Source organism: Crocodylus porosus, unplaced genomic scaffold (assembly GCF_001723895.1).
Source record: "Crocodylus porosus isolate Cpor-Errol unplaced genomic scaffold, CroPor_comp1, whole genome shotgun sequence".
Classification (NCBI taxonomy): Eukaryota; Metazoa; Chordata; order Crocodylia; family Crocodylidae; genus Crocodylus; species Crocodylus porosus.
The window spans coordinates 17,843,962-17,860,145 of NW_017728915.1; the positions used below are offsets into that span (position 1 = coordinate 17,843,962).

Here is a 16,184-nt window from a genome sequence, read left to right on the forward strand (position 1 = left end):
TTCCAAGGGAAGTGGTGCTGGCTCCTACCCTGGGGGTCTTTAAGATGAGGCTTGATGCCTACCTGGCTGGAGTCATTTGAGCCCAGTTTTTCTCCTGCCCAGGCAGGGGTACAGACTTGAAGATCTACAAGGTCCCTTCCGACCCGACTTCTGTGATTCTATGATTGGTCTGAGAAGAAAATGAAACCTGAAAAACTCAGACTTGTTAAGAGCTGCAGAAGAGGGAAAATAGGAAAGTGAGTGGTGAAGACTTACTCCAGCTTGAAGTGCTAGTAATCTTTCTGTTGGGGATTAATGGATTTGGGGGTTAATTGATTTTTTTTGTGTGAACTGACATTTGTAATTATTGTTAAGATGGCAGTTGTATTGATAGAAGTTAGAGATGCTGCCTAACAGGAGACTGAAAGAGTTTGCAATCTGAAGGTGGTCCCTCAGTTAGGTATCACCTAGTTAGAGAAACTGAAGGGCTGTGGAGGCTCATTTACTGCTTTTCAGTAAAACGTGTTAGTTCTTCTCATAGTCTATATGGCTGTATTTATTGAACCTGGTGATGGCTACACTGGGCTGAGCTGCTTGCCACTGATTTTTTTGCCCTCCAGATTCAGGCTTTCCAGGAGCTGGCTCTGGCCCATGGGCTGTAGGTTGAGCACCACTAGCATAAACTACCAAATGGCAGTAGCTTTTGGTTACTGCTTAACTGGGCCTGTTTTGAATAGGACCTAAAAAGTTTAGAGGTTCAGTTTGTCAATATATTGAAACATGTAGACTCCTATACTTTTGTCTTACAGTTCCAGTTGCTCTAGCATCTGAGTCTCTTGCAAGGAGGTTCAGATATATAAGTTAAGACAGGAAAGTGTCTTGTCAGTATTTTATTGCTGGGGACCTCAGGTATAGCTGTTTGCCCAAGGTCACACAGGAAGTTTGTGACAGAATAGGGAGATGAATCCAGGTCTCGCAAGCACTGTTATCATTAGATCTTACTTTTTAATGCTACTGCAAGAAACTTGTCTGACTGCATGACCTTTAGGTTTCAAGAAATCCTAAAACTTTTCAGGTAAGGTTGGTACTCCTTAGGAGTCAGCAGTTGAGTTTTTTGTCTCCTCTTATTTATGAGGAAATGCTGTATTTTTTACAGCATTAATTTATGGGAAGCACGCTCTGCAACCCAGCAGGCACTAAAAGAGCACTCCAAAAGTAGTGCGCTCAGGACTTAAAAAATCATAGTTACCTGAATAACCTCAGTTTAGTGAGTTAAACAGCAGCCCTGGTAACTCGGAGACAGGCAGCTAGAAATACTAGGTACATGTATGTAGAAATTTTTAAAGGAATGAAATGCTTAAGAATTTAAAACTATCTGGGATGTGGAAATACCAGTATATCCTCATCTTTATGGCAGAAGTGTTCATTTGTTAAAACAGGAATTACTGAAGTGGTCTTGATATTCTACTTGTTGCATACCAGCCAGATACGAAGTGTACTATTTCTTTATATAAGGAAGTATTTCTCTTCATTTCACAGCAAATGCCAACATTTTTTTCAGGTATATTTAGATGTATTAAGGAATGTAGAAATTTATTCATGTGAAGCTTAAAAAAAAGTATTTTAAGAACAAGACATAAACTCGTATTTAAATCTTTCCAATTTGTCCTTTTTCCCCCTCTTTCAGTTGTATGAAAGAAAAAAAGATTTTTAACATTATTTCTAAACTGTTATTTTTGAAGAATAAATGCTCTTCTGAATTGTTATTTTGAATGTATAGGCATCTCTAAAATTATCAGCTAATTTGTGTTATCTTGTTTGGTTTAGATTCTTTTTGTATTCTGAAAATAATAATAATGGCTAATATCTTTGATTAAGAATAGATGTTGATTGCAAATATAAAATATTTAAATGACTTAAAATATTGTAATTTAGATTAGGCTGTGATACTTTAAGCTTGTTTTATGTTAACACCAGTCTGTTGCTGTTAGGTTGATCTTTCCCATAAATCTCGGGATCCAAGAATTCGACTGAGCACTGTTCCTGCTCTGTGGTGCTTGGGTCTGATGACTCTTAGCACCTGGGACCGCACCATCCAGCTATCCAGTTAGACCTATGAAGCAGTGCATTAGTCATCCCAAGTCCCCACTGCCTTCATTACACTCGTCTCAGTGCTCCCTTCACTCTGGAACTACAGTTTATATTTTAAACCTTCAAAGGTATGTGATACAGAGAACAAAAATAAGGAAAAAGGGTTGGCAAAGGAGCTTCTTAAATTCACACACACTTCATTTTTAAACAGTACAGGAGATAGATCTCTAAAAACTAGTAACAACTGCATGCAGTCTTGTTCTCACTCCTGCCTGAGATTAGTCAGGGTTTTAAGTGGTATCATTCAGGGTCAGGTCCTTCAGTTCCTCCTGCTTAGCTGTCTGGTTCTGGCAATAGTTCCCCTCCTACCCTGCCATTTCTTTGGGCTGGTATATATGTGAAAAGTACTTGGAATTAATATAGGCTAAGTATTTAAAATGGAATAGATATTCTTGAATAACTCAATTTATTCCATACTGAGGTCTTTTTCTGGATTAAGATAGACACTCCTCTGCCACACCCTTAGCCCAAACACAAATATGATGCAATACCGTATGGCAGTTACAGCATACAGTGAAGGACATAATCAAGGTTACCCTCAAAATGGCACATTCACTATGATTTTCACAAAATGAGATGGGGAACACACAGTTCTCAAATTTTCACATCTATTCAGTTTTCTTAATTGAAACTTCCAACTTGTATTATTAGTCAGTAAGAATAGCTTTATGGCTTCTAATTGTGACTTCCAAGAGCAAAGTTTTATATAGTTTGTTCTAAGGCTTACTCTGATTGCTAGTTTGTTAGAGTGAATAAGATATTAATGTATGTTTGTTTGTTTTTCTGATAAACTTATTCTACTTGCAGAATTATTAAGATTCTTAGTTAAAACTGGGTGGAATCATAGTTCATACGTTGATATTGGGGAATCTTTGTTTTGCAATCATTGCCTTTATACATTGTCATGGTGTACAGATACCCTGTATTGCAACCAACTCTGCCTGGCACTTTGTATGTGGTAACCGTCTGCCTTTGTTTACAGAAATTATTTGATTAGATTTGCTACTGGAAGGTTATCCTGATTTTAATATTGTTACAGCTCTGAGTGCTCAGTGCATAGAGGGGAAATGACCTTTATTATGCGGAGGAAGTTTTAAATATTTTGGAGCAGTCTTTTTTATAAATCTCAGAAGTGTATATTTTTCTCCCTATCAAATTTACCTTGATTTTGGCAAATTTTGTGTGGGTTCTGGCATAGCATATATGGTGAGATCTGTGCCTTTTAGTGTTTCTTGCCAAATAAAGTGTGGCAGCTGAAGATTTTTTTTTTTTTTTTTAAATATGTATATCAAGTTGAGTGCAGAGTATCCGATTGAGTTGAGCACATTTCTAGGGGAATCAATAAGTTATGAACTTTTTGGCTTTACATTAACTTTTGACCAATATAAAGCTTTCAGATTTAAAAGTTGACATCACTTGTCTATTCTTTGTTATGGTTGTCACATTCTCAAGAACTTGGAAATTGGTTGTAAAGCATGTTCTTGTATAAGAAGTAAAAAAACAGATAGACACACAATCTATTACAGAGCAGTGGATGAGGGGAGAATGGGTGAATTTTTATGTTTTGAAATAAATGTGTGCACAAATAGGCTTAAGAATAGCAAGGCATCGTTTTAGATATGATTCGGTAATGTCTTGATATAGAACTTCCTCAAATGAGACAAGTTATCGTCTCAATAAATGTATTGGTCTAATTAAGGTATCACCGTAAGAAATCCTTGCCTCTCACAATATATTGTGTTAGAGTTCATATCAAAGGATAGGAGAACCTTCATAGAACTGTTGATATAATAGAGAAGCTATTGCAGTGCTAGAGGTATGATCCTGTGTTCCCTAAATTTTGCCAGGAGATGCTGAAGAACAATAGAAAAATAGGAAATGGATATTAATATACTAGCTGTCAAGCTACTTGGCTGAGATTTTATGAAAACATTCTAACCATAGGCTGTAATGAACACTGTTTTAAGAAGAGTATGCACCGTGGAGATGTCAGATAATGGCAGTATCCTCACTAAGGTAGTAGGAGAAATACAAGGTGAAGGTAGGTCAATTTATTTAACCTCCCATAACATCCTTTCAAGTGTTTTAAAGGAAATCTTTAATAAATTCTCTTGCATTTCAGGTTCTGAAATAAATTTAAAGTACAATGAATGAAAATACATTTTCTTCCCTCCCCCTTTCTCTTTTTTTGTTTTTTAAGTTGTATTGCTTTTACTGGGTATGGGGTGGTAAATTTAGTCAGGTCACAGACAATATGGCAGCAGATGATCCAGAATAACTTTGGGTGCAAACAGGAGTGACAATTCTTGCCTGATCTAGCCACAGAAAGCAGTTTATAGCTGTGACCAAACACATGTGAACAGCTTCAGAAATGGCTGATGTGGTGAAAATCTGATCCCTCTTTGCACAAGGTATCAGATGAAGACGTTTCAAAATGTAGTATCTTTGTAACTTGTCTTGGGAGTTCCCAGCCTGCTAGTGTTTTCAGAATGGGAGGTGGGGGAAGGGAGCAGAGGGAGTTTAGTTTGAGGTTTTTTCAGCTCCTCTGGAGGGTATGGCAGGTGTATTGGAGCCCCTCTGAAGTGGGGAAGGAGGAGGGCTCCACTTCACCCACCCTACCCTTCAGCACCAGCGGTGGAGCCCCAAGAATAAGCTCCCTGTGCTGTCCGTCCCCCCCCCCCCGCAAACTGTGAATACTGGCAGAGAGCCCTGGCTGATGTGGCTCTAGGCTCACAGTCCACAGCTAGATTCTCTTCTGCCCCCCAGAACCAATAGCAAACTTCTGTTTGCTCTGGGGTAACATTACTCAAAATGCTTTGCAAAAATCATTCTGAGTTACAGCTGGGAGCTGCAGTTCTGTCTGCACGCTCTGTAGGTGGACTCTCTTCTTTTGGCATAGAGGGCCATATTCCTTTTTGTTTTAATCCACTTTAAATGGAATAGGTGAGGCCAGGTAACTCCTTATGGTCCTTAACTGTTTGTTGAGTAAGTGATATAAACAAAGGCTCTTCAGCAGTCATAGTAGTGCTGCAAAATTTATATCCCAATAAAATAGATAATGAAAATTCTTATTTTTCTGAATGTGGGGTCGTTTTTGCAGCAAAGTTATTAGTTTGTATTTCCTAATATCATATCTGAGCCCCATAAAATCTTGTGTGTGCTTTCTTAATTGGTGTATTGTCCCAGTGAGAGACATTTTATTAGTAAAGCCATATACCTTCATTTGACAGCACTGCAGTTGAAAGTATTTTTTAGTTAGCCATCTTGCCTATATGTTCTCTCTCTACACATAGTTGGTTATGCATAGGAAACTATATAGCTAAGAGAAGAAGTAGAAGTGACAAATAATTGATTACTTCAAAAAAATATATAATAACACATTAGCAAGGATGCATTTCTCTCAGACAAGGGAGAAAATACTTTTTTGAACCAGGTTAACTTTGTCACCATTGAAAATGAAGAATGGAAGTAGTTGGTTAATATTTATTGGGACAGAATTACAAAATTTGTGTACCTTATTTACATATGTAATCTGGAGTCATCACAGTTTTTATCAGGTGTCAATTACCTTGCCTGCCAGGTGCTGCCACTCCCAAGGCAGTGGGATGCAGAGCCCATGCTGCCTCCCGTCCCATGCACAAATTCAGAGGGACACATGCCCCATGCACTGCAGGGAGTTCTGTGCACAGACCCCCCAGAGAAGCAGCGGTCATTGGGCACTTGGGGCCTGCTGCTGGCAGAGCCCACCCCCCTGCAGTGTAGCCCTGGCTGCCTGAGACCCAGCTCTGCCTTTGCCACACTTTGCGGGTCTGGCCTGGACCAGAGATGTGTGCTTTCAGGCAGGACCAAGCTGTTCTTGCTGTCATCTGGGATCCCGGCACCCCATACAGGGGCCATGCACTGGGCTGGGTCCTGCCTCTAAGTGCCCCATACTCTGTCAAGCTGGGCAGGCTCCATGGAGGCAGGACCTGGCCCGGTCTGGCGCACAGCTTGTGCATGCTGTGTCAGGAGCCTAAATGATGGTAAGAGTGGCTTGGTCCTGCATGAAGGCACACGCCTTCAAGCCAGGGTCTGGCCTGCGACGTGGCACAGGTGGTGCTGGGTCATAGGCAGCCAGGGCCCCCCTGCGCTGCAAGGGGTTCTGCCAGGAGAAGGCCCTGGGTGCCCAATGTCCTCTGCTGTGGAGGAGGGAGGCGGGGGGGTGCAAGCGATGTCCTGTGCAGGCGGGGGGCCCATCCCTCCTAAGCAGTGTCTCATTTCTCCCCCACACACAATGGTCCCTATTTAGTGGGGACAGTCCCTGGATCTGGGTTACTGCTGCAGGCTTGTGCAGCTCCTATTTGCTCCAGCACTGGGGCAGCAGGGAAAGGGGGCAGGTATAAAGATGCTCTGGCTGGGTGCCAGACTGTCTCCTTGGAGGTCCTAGCCTCCAGTGCTTCAGGGTATGCTCCAGGGCACCCTGCTCTGCTCTTTTTTCAGCAGGGGCTTTTTTTTTGGGGGGGTTGATACTGGAATTTCCTGGTATCAAATTTAGTCTGTGCTATATGCAGCACAGGGAACACTTTTTTTTCATTCGTGGTGCATCTTACAACATGTTAACTTAGTAGTAATGGTGAGGGTTTGCCCTTTGCACGTTGTAAATTTTAATCAAGTTTGTTTGCTGCTTTTTTTTTTTTGTAATTCAGTTACATGGGGTCATATTAACTGATTTGTGTCATGCTGTTCAGTTTGTGTTCACACAGCACTTTTTGTACATCTGTATTTACCATGTAGCTGTGTTTTGCATGTGTGCATTCTGGGAAAATCTGTATCGGTTCTAATTGCATTTCAACAGGATATAATACCTAGAGGAACTATATATAGTAGTATCATCAGTCCATAGTGCAATATGCAGTACTATATGCTATTGGATAGGCAGCTGAGAAGGGTAGGAGTAGCCAAATCAGTTAAATCTGGTGAGGTTTTTCTGACCACTAGGTAATCTCCCTTCCCCTGCAACTGCCACCCAAAAAAAAGGGGAAAAAAACCAGTCCTAGTTGCTTATCTAGTTACAGAAAGATAATGCACTCTTAGGCAGGCTGAATAGCTGGTGTGGTTACTAGCTGATAGCTGCATAGTAGGTAAGGTTTATCCATGCAGCACAAGTGATCAGCCACACTTAGTTAAAATTTGGCATGGAAATGGAGTTACCTGTTGGTCTTTTCATTAGCCTGCTTAAATGGATGGGCGTAAAATTTACACTTCTGCTGCTGTTTTGGTGTGTCCGTAGAGTTAGTGAAACTTGACATTTGTTGTCCACATTTAAAGAAAGCTTTAACTCCCATGAAAATTTTCAAAGTTGATATTTTATAACAGTTGTTTGGTGTAGGGGAGAGTGGTGGGTCAATTAATAAGGCTATGAGATTGCAGGATACACCAGTCCCAGGAGCAGGTAATGGACCACTCTGTATAACTGGATGAAAAATGTAAATGTTCAAAGTGAATTGGGTAAGTGGTGTGAAGAGGGTGGGAAGTATGTTTAACTCTGGATTATTGTGGATTTTTTTTATATACTGTGGTAATCAGGACCCCATGAGGTTTTTTAGTTTAGTGGGTTTTATTTTGTTTTTTAAATAAAGATAGTGAATAGCATATAGCTGCTAAATTAAGGGCAGAAAGTGATATCCTGAAGGATTGGAAAATTGGCATAGTACGCAAACAAGAAATAATTAAAGATGGCTATGCAGTCTAGATTTTATTATATGATGGGTTAATAAGTCACATTCTGATTGGTATTGTTCTGCTCAGTTTGGTTAATGCGTGGTCAGGTTTCCAGGAAGCCTTGTGAACTAAATCTTTCAAAATAGTTATAGACCAATGCAGTGTTCATGGCAGACCATGAAAAAAGGCAGTCTCCTTGAGTCACTCTACTGTCTGATGCGCCAGAGCAGGGATTTTCAACCTTTTGTTTGGTCCCTGGCAGCCAGTCGAAGTAGGTAGTCCCCTGGTGGCTAGTTGACAAGCTGGTGGCGGGAGGTGTAACTCTGGTTGAAAACCCCTGTGCTAGAGCAGTGATGCTCAATCTCCAGCCTGTGGGCTCCCTATGGGTCCAGAAATTTGGTGGTGGATGAGTAGTGGCAGCATTGTGGTGGCTCTGGAAGTTGCCACAGTTATTGCCTCCACTTCCCTGATAAGTATGGCTGGGTCAGTGCTAGAGGCATCATATCAGCACTGATAAAAGGTCAGTTTATATTATTGGCAATGGACTTCTTTTTTTGGCTGATGAAGCCTGTAAATGCCACATGCATGCACACAGCCACAGCATGCATGTGGCCAGCTTGGAGAACAGCGTTCAGCTGTTAAGTCTGTGGGGGAGGAGGGGTGGCAGATCAAGGCCCCCGCGGTGAGTGAGGTAGTGGGGCAGGGGCAGGCGCTGTTTAGATGAGGCGCAGGGTGGAGCTATGAGTGGCTCGTCGGGGGAAACGGGGGGACTGTTCAGGGAAGGGGGGGCATGTACCCCCTGGATCTGTGCACAAGGTGAGGGCAGGCTGCTGCTGTAAACTGGGATGTTCCTTGTGGAGGGGGTTGGGCTGGGGCTGCGCTCAGGGTGGGCAGCAGCAGTGCTGGATACTGTTGGTATCAACCAAAAAAATCTTTATTGGTGCACTCCTAGTCAGTGCATGAGGCTATGCCACAAGGCAGAGTGCAGGGATAAGTTGCATGGTGTCACTCTGGGCTGGTCCTGCGTCACTCATCTGGTCTGTGGGATCGAATGGCTTAGCACCACTGTTCTGGTGGCATTTACTTGTCACAAAGTTCATTGTTTCAGGACAGGCCTGCCCAACTGGCAGCATGCAAGGGGCCAGCAGCCATGTGGATGAGGGGAGGTGCATTGCAGATGCATCACAGATGCCTACATGGTGGGGTGCAGCGCAGCATACTGCCCTGTGATGTGATTGGCGTATGAAGTGTGGACCCTGGTTGTAGGGAATCTGAACAACCCTGTTTTGCACTCTAAGGAGACCTACCAGGATAGCACTGGAGAAGAACTTTTCTCCCCATTTTGAAGTCTAGCTTTTTTATTCCCTAAACTCAGGGTTTTAAGAAAATCCAAATTATGAATAGGAATGATTCTATATATTAAACTGTTCTAGGTGGCAACTTTCTGAAGCATCTACCTCTAATGTGTTTTAAAGTAGTCTGTGTTTGATTTTGCCTGCTGGTGAGCTTTTTAGAAAATCATGAATTAAAATTTGGCAGATACGTAGGGCAAAATCTTATTTCACTTTGTGCCCAAATGGCACTTATCCAGCCATGTGATTGCCATTTTTGGCGCTTTATGCAGTTTGTGTTCCTGTTCCATGTTGTAGTGTGGCTGGGCAAATGTCCACATAGCTATTGAACATGCACATTGGCTGCACACTGGACTGGCATGGTCATGTCCACAAGTACCTGAGTCCAAATTGCAAAATCCTTCAAAAACAGAGGATGGACCAGCCAATATGTCACTTGCCCAGGAAGTGGAAGATTTAAGTTTTAGGCCTCTCTCCTCACCCAGACGGGATTTGAACCTACTTTCTCTGGCTTTCAAGTCGATTTGTTCCAACCATCAATCCACTGGTTAGGCATTATCAAATCCCCACTCCAGCCCTGCATTTGAAGCTGAGCCTCTTCTCTTTTCATTTTCTTTTTTTTTTTTTTTGGTGGGGGGAGCGTAATATGTATAGAAAGGTTATGTAAAGGAAGCTTCTGTCTTGCTGGGAATAAAGGCACAGGGTCCCCTCCCCCCCACAGCATCACTGAACCACGCACCTTCTGGCTTCTTTTCTTCCTCCTGGCCCCATGTGTCTTTCTGTATTTGATGTCCAGGGGGCAGTTCCAACAGGAATGCTGGAGAATGCCTCTCCTAAATAATGCCTAACCTACAGCCTGCTGGCTAGAGCACTGCATGTGAAGTCAGATATGTATAGGTTAAGACTCTGGGTGTAACAGGTCCTCAGCTTTGTAATCAAGTGCCCTAGCTGCTAGGCAGTGGGCCAAAACATAGGAGGGTCCTTCTCTGGTATCTGTGTCATCATGGATCATAGTTTTTTCTGGCTACAAATTTAGTCCTTATACTTGATTTGGTGTGCAGATGCAGAGCCTTATACCTGCCCTGCCAGCACATACCTTAGTGCATATGCTCAAGCTTTGGATGCTTGCACATCCATGTTGTGTTTAGAATAGTACATAACTACATAAGTGCATGGGAAGGCTGGGTAAGTGCCATTTGGCTGTAGAGGGTATTTTGTTACCCCATGCTTTTAGGTTTTGCCAGTTGCTGCATGGTAATAAGAAAGCAATTTTCTCCTCCTGTTTTTTGTGGGGGTTTTTTGCTTTCTTCAGAAGCATTGAGTGTTGGCTCCAGCCAAGGCTGAGGATTTGATCAGGTGTGCATGATGGTCCTTCTGAGACTAAAAAACCCACAGGTTCCTAGTTTGAGCTCCTTGCTCCTCTACAGAAGGTCAGACTGATTACTATGTTTGGGGTCAGGGAGGAATTTTATTCCACAGTCAGATAGGCATAGTCCAGGGGTTTTTGCTTTCTTCTGTAGTGGGGGTATCTTCCTTGGATTTTTTGAGAGAGTATTTAAAAGCTGTTCCTTGTTGCAGTTTCAGGGCATTGACAGTGCCCTTGACCCCCTGCTTTATTTGTGGCATTTTGGGGATTGCACTTAGGGAGTTTTCAAGAATAGGTTAGATAAATACTTTTGTAGCATGGTATAGTTGGGAATGGTCCCGTCTTGAACAGGGGTTGGCAGCCTACAGCCTGGGAAGGTCTGACCTGGCCCAGGGGATTGGGTGGCATGCAGCACCAAACCACCTGTCCCCTTAGCAGCGCCCTCCTGCTGCTCTCATGCTTGCACTTCCCCTTGTTGCAGAGGGGCTGGCTATGTACGGCAAGGGCAAGTGCAGGTGGCTTGAGCTCTGTGGGGCAAAGATTTACCGTCTTTTTGGCCCATCCTGTGGCTTCTGACTCCTGGAACTTAGTTGACCTTCTGAGGTCCCTTCCAGCCCTACTTTTCTGTGGCTCCATGTAAAGTGAAGTAGGATTCTGTCCATACTCCTACGTCAGGAGTGTACATGATGGTTGTAGTGTGGAAGCTCCTCTACAGATATTCTGACCCAGGACCCCATGTTTATGGAAACAATGGTGTGAATTTTAATTGGTATTGTTCTGTTTAGTTTGGTTGATGCATGATCAGGTTTTCAGGAAGACTTTTGTATGACTTTTTTAATGCATATTTGAGAGCATGGTATTCTGGCTTCAATTTCTAGCATGATTTTTCATCAGGTTAATATGACAGGACCCAGCCTTCTTTTCTGCCAGGAGAAACTTTTGTTACATATTTTTCTCATTGAAATGTTTATATTTAGTTTGCTTTTGGGGAACTCGCACTACCTACTTTAAAGGAACTGTCTGAATATTTTGGCAACAGCTCAGAATATGCCAACATCTACCTTACACTCATTTCTTGACTCCTTGAAAAACAGAGTAATTTGTCTGTTGCAAAGAACTCTGAAGACCCCTGCTGTCAGAATGTTTTTGACCCTATAGATTCCTATTTTAAAATCTTTGGGTTGTTGTGCAGTGATTCTCAACCTTTTTGGACTCTTTTCAGAATTTAGCAGCACTCTATTTTGAAAAGCTATTGTAATTGTAATATGAATATTTTATAAATTATATATTGATACAATTAATAATTGATTATTTTAGTGCATGATGATATATGCAAATAATATAAGTATACTATGCATCCCCTTAGGTCTCCACAGGGGAGCATTCCCTTGGCTCTGCCCTGCCCAGAACATGTTTACTCCTGTCATGGTGCATGGATTCCCTATATATGGCTTCAAGTCTTGTCTGGGAACTGTCAGGCTAATTTCTCCCCTTAGCTATCCCAGGATAAACTCTAGGTGAAGGGCTCTATCCCTGGGTAGAGCCTGGGAATGCCTGTGGACAGGACCTGGCTCTACCTGGCCAGCAGGGCAGAGGTGCTAGGCTTCACATGTGACAAATTGGAAGATGCCAAGGGGTTTGGAAAAGAAGGGGATGGGGCAGCAGGACACACAAGGCCTGAAAGGTGGCAGGCCTTGGGGCCTCTGCCTGGGGCAAAGTAAAGAGGGAAGGTTCACTTGGGGGACTGGTAGCAAAGCCTGAATCTGCAGGGGAGCAGGCACTGAACCCAGAGTTTGGTAGTCCATGACTTGCCTGGAGCTAGCTGCTCTGGTGGCCTTGATAGAGTTGATGTGGAACTGGTTGTCCGTGTCTTCAGGGACTGTGGTGACCTCGTCTGGACCTGGCTGGGCAGTGGCAGCAGCCTCAGAGCAGACTGAGGGAAGAATCCATACCACCTTCCTGCCACAGAGACAGACACAGATGCCTGCTTGCTTGGCCACAGATGAGCCACACAGGGGAGGGGCATCTGTAGCAACCTTAAAAGGATCTTGCTGTACCCCAGGGTGCTGTGGAGCCCTGGTTGAGAATCACTGATCATATGTAGTACATCTAATAGTGCTAATATTGAGTGCTGCCCTGTGGCACTTTACAGTGCCCTTAAAGGGATGCCACAGCACCATGGTTGTGAATCACTGTTTTAGTGATCTCAGAGAAACAGAACTACAGGTAAGCAATTTCTTCTTATGACTGTACAGACAGACTGTGAAATCAGAGAGGCTTGAGCAGAAATGTTAACTCTACCATCTGCCAGGTATGTGATTTTTTTTTTTTTTTTTCTGTGTTTCTTTGGGTTTGGTTAAACTTGTAGCTTTAATGTTTTGCTCATTGTTGTACACCAGATATACACATGGTATAAGTTAAGGTTCTGAAGGCAATGTTACTTTTTTGCATGTTTCTTGACTTCTTGAAATTACTTGTCCATCCTTAACATTGTATATATGAGATTACAAGACAACATTCTTTAGTAAAAAAGCTTCACTTCATTAAAAGCAGGCAATATCCAGTTTTGTTTACAGTTTGCACTTCTACTTTGGGTGGTGAAAATCTATTAAATAGTTCACTGGAACATTAACACTTCTGAAAACTGGAAGAATGTTTAAGAGCTTCAGTAACAGAGTAGACTAAGGCCCCTGGCAGTTCTTCAGTTTAAGAAGTGATGGGATTGCTAATCCATGATCCTATCATATATGTGCATGGCAGGACATGTGATTTTGGGTTTGGAGATTAAATCCCAGCACCTCTGTATGAGCAAGATGCAACCCGGATGCTTACAACCATCTGATTGTCAAAACCCCAGATGAAGGGCACAGGCACCTTGGGATTGGTTGCTGGGAATTCGTTGCTGCAGTCCAATTCTGGGGTCCCTGTGAGATGGGGACTAGTAAAAACCCATGTGCTGGTTGGCTGTGGAGCAGACATGGTTGCGTTTTTTTTAAGTTGTGACACATGGGGAGCTGGGCATCAGGCTTCTGCACCCTGATACCAGGCTCTGTGTGAATGGGGAACTGTGTAAACCCTACACGCTCCCCAGCTGGGTGGCACATGGGGTTTTTACTCCTTCCTGGAATTTGGTTGCAGCAACTGATGACCAGGTTCCCTTGTGCTGGGATCTATAAAGCCATGTGTAGTGCCGTGCACAGGGTTTTGACAGGTCCCTGGGTACAAGTGGTCACGTGTTCAGTTTAAGGCATGATCGAAATGAACCACAGTTATGCCAGTATCTCTTAAATATCATTTTCACAGTTGAAGAACTATCCCAATGCTTTTTTTTTCTAATGTGAAGTCATAACTTCCCTCCCTTCATTCCTTATAGATAAGTGACTCCCAAAACAGTATCCCTGAAACAGTTTTTCTGTTGCATGCCTGTCTGATTGATGTCTTTTGTACATGGGCCACATGTTACCCTGTTACATTCCTTTACGAACTGGAAAATTTATTATATAAATACAGCCTTTAACAGTATTTAAATATCAAACTGTAAAGACTGCATGGCCCAACACACCCTTTTAAATGTTTTCTACCTTTATCTCACTGAAGTTGCTTTTTAACTACTGTCCAAAGTCTTTTGTACTACCAAATTGGATAGCTAAAATGCAACTTTTTTTTTGTCTTGAACTTTAATATTGTTAAATGTTTAGCAGTGTACAAGATTGTTTATATTTGAGTGAGGAGATGGGTGGGAAGGGTGTGTGTCTGTATGTGTGTGTTGGACCTCTAGAAATTGCAAACCAGGATTATCTTGGTCTACGCATGTATAAAACTTCCAACTTTGGAGGCACAGGCTATTATCTTTCCTAGCTTGCTTCCTTTTTCATGTTGATAGTTGTACTGCAGTTTAGTCTTCAGTGGGAATATTCCATCTTTCTATCCAACCTCTGGCTCCCTCCTACTGTGCATCTGCTTTCTCTGTCTCTGACTGCTTCTTTACATGTGAATATATACATGTTTCTCAGTTTAAGGGGGAAAAAACTGAAGTCCAGCTTCCATTTTGCCTAGGGTGCCCAAGTGGATCATTTCTGACTTATTTTCTCTCCCTTAGTTCAGTCTCCCATTTGTAGAGGGCTACATTATTGGACATTCATCCTGGCCCTTAATCTGGTCCTTTCTTTTTTTTCTTTCTTGAGGTGCACGAAGGTGTGTAGGGGTGTAAGTTGTAGCTGCGATGGTTTAAGGACATAGGCAGGCAAGGTTCTTTGGATAAATCCAGTCTCTTATTAGACCAACTAAAATATCTGGAAAAAAGATCTCAGATTTTCCTGAAGGTCTGTACTGTAGGGTTTTTCTGTTTTAGTTTTGTTTTTGCTTGCTGTTGACCTTTTTTAGTTCAAGGCTTGAAGTATAAAAATGATGTTGCAAAATTAATTATTGAGAAGCTGAAAGAAAAGAGGATCTTTCTAATTAGGCTTTTAATGCCATTTCTTTAACATGTATCTAACGTGTATGTCTTAACCAGCAGTAAGGGATGAATCTTGAAGCTGTTTGCCTTTTCTTTGCAGGCAGGTGATGTGCTTTTTGTTAACTTTGTCCTGATCAAGTTAATATAACACAATTGGAAAAAACTTGTTTAAGGTCCTGCTTATGCTGGGATTTAAGGTGTGGTATGAACATGTTCTAAAAACCCACAAAACCTGCTGAGGGGCTGTGCATCTCTTCTGGGAGAAGCTGCTTTTATGATGTATTGAAAAGCACAAGAGTTACTTTAAAGAGCTTTTTAATGCATTCTTCCTTAAAGTATATAGAGGATGTCAGGTCTGAGCTGCTCTGGTCTGCTGGAAGGCTCCTTGAACACCGAAATAATTGGCAACTTTCTCAGTCCTTAGCTGAACTGGCTAGATGCTGTTTTCCCCTTCCCTAAGCGTGTTTGGGTGTGTTAGGAGTACAGTATTAATAAAAGCCCGCCCTTCTGTTACTCAGACTTCGCTGGATTAGATGCTCAGAGGTCATAATGTTGGTGCTATCTCATTGGCCTCGGTTTCTTATCACTGGATTGGTCCAGCTTTTTACATCTGGAGTTTTTGTGTCCTACCTCTGAACTCGGGCTGTTCTCTCCCTGCTACTTGGGCTTTGCCTGATGAAGTCCGCGACAGCTTTTATTTATCCATTGATGTAACTCTGGGGGAGGAGAAGCGTTTGCACTGTTCTGGATTGACACTGAATTAGATGAAATGGTTGATGAGGTGGCTGTCCCGATCTTAAGCAGAACTAGGAAGCGAAGGGGGAGAGAGAGGCCCCTCGGTGCAACTGCCGCTTGTAATGGGTGCGGAGTTGCCGACAAGTAGCCGGGCGATGGGCCTCTGCGGCCGCGGGCCTTGCCCGGAGCCGCCCGTGGCAGTGCCCCTTCTCCGCGGCGTCTCCTTAGCTGTGACGGGCGCTCGGCCCCGCTGTTTGTTTGCTCGCCGGATCATGTGAGCCCGGCGGGGTGGGGTGGGGTGGATGCCGCCGCCACTTCTCCCTCCCCCGCCTGTGCTGCCAGGCCGGAGCTAGGAGGAGCTCGAGCAGCGCAGGGAGCCGGCCGGGCCGGGTCTCGGGCAGCAAATGGCTTTTGCGGCGCGGGACTGCCCGGCTGCGCTGCTCCC

The 16,184-nt window shown here is 43.1% G+C and overlaps 1 protein-coding gene across 4 annotated transcripts in view; it reads left to right on the top strand.

Annotated features, from left to right (window-relative positions):
- Positions 1-16,184, top strand: part of SIAH1 (siah E3 ubiquitin protein ligase 1) — a 33,179-nt gene that overhangs the window by 9,920 nt on the left and 7,075 nt on the right. For 2 of the 4 annotated variants that reach the window (XM_019535765.1, XM_019535766.1), the window contains exons 2-3: positions 1,971-2,198; positions 4,075-4,171. The exons of 1 other annotated variant lie outside the window; for it this stretch is intronic. In XM_019535765.1, coding sequence (XP_019391310.1) covers positions 4,081-4,171 — 91 coding nt within the window. In that variant the 5' untranslated portion in view covers positions 1,971-2,198; positions 4,075-4,080. The remainder of the gene's footprint in view (positions 1-1,970; positions 2,199-4,074; positions 4,172-16,184) is intronic. One more of the 4 variants, XM_019535768.1, reaches the window with a different exon arrangement.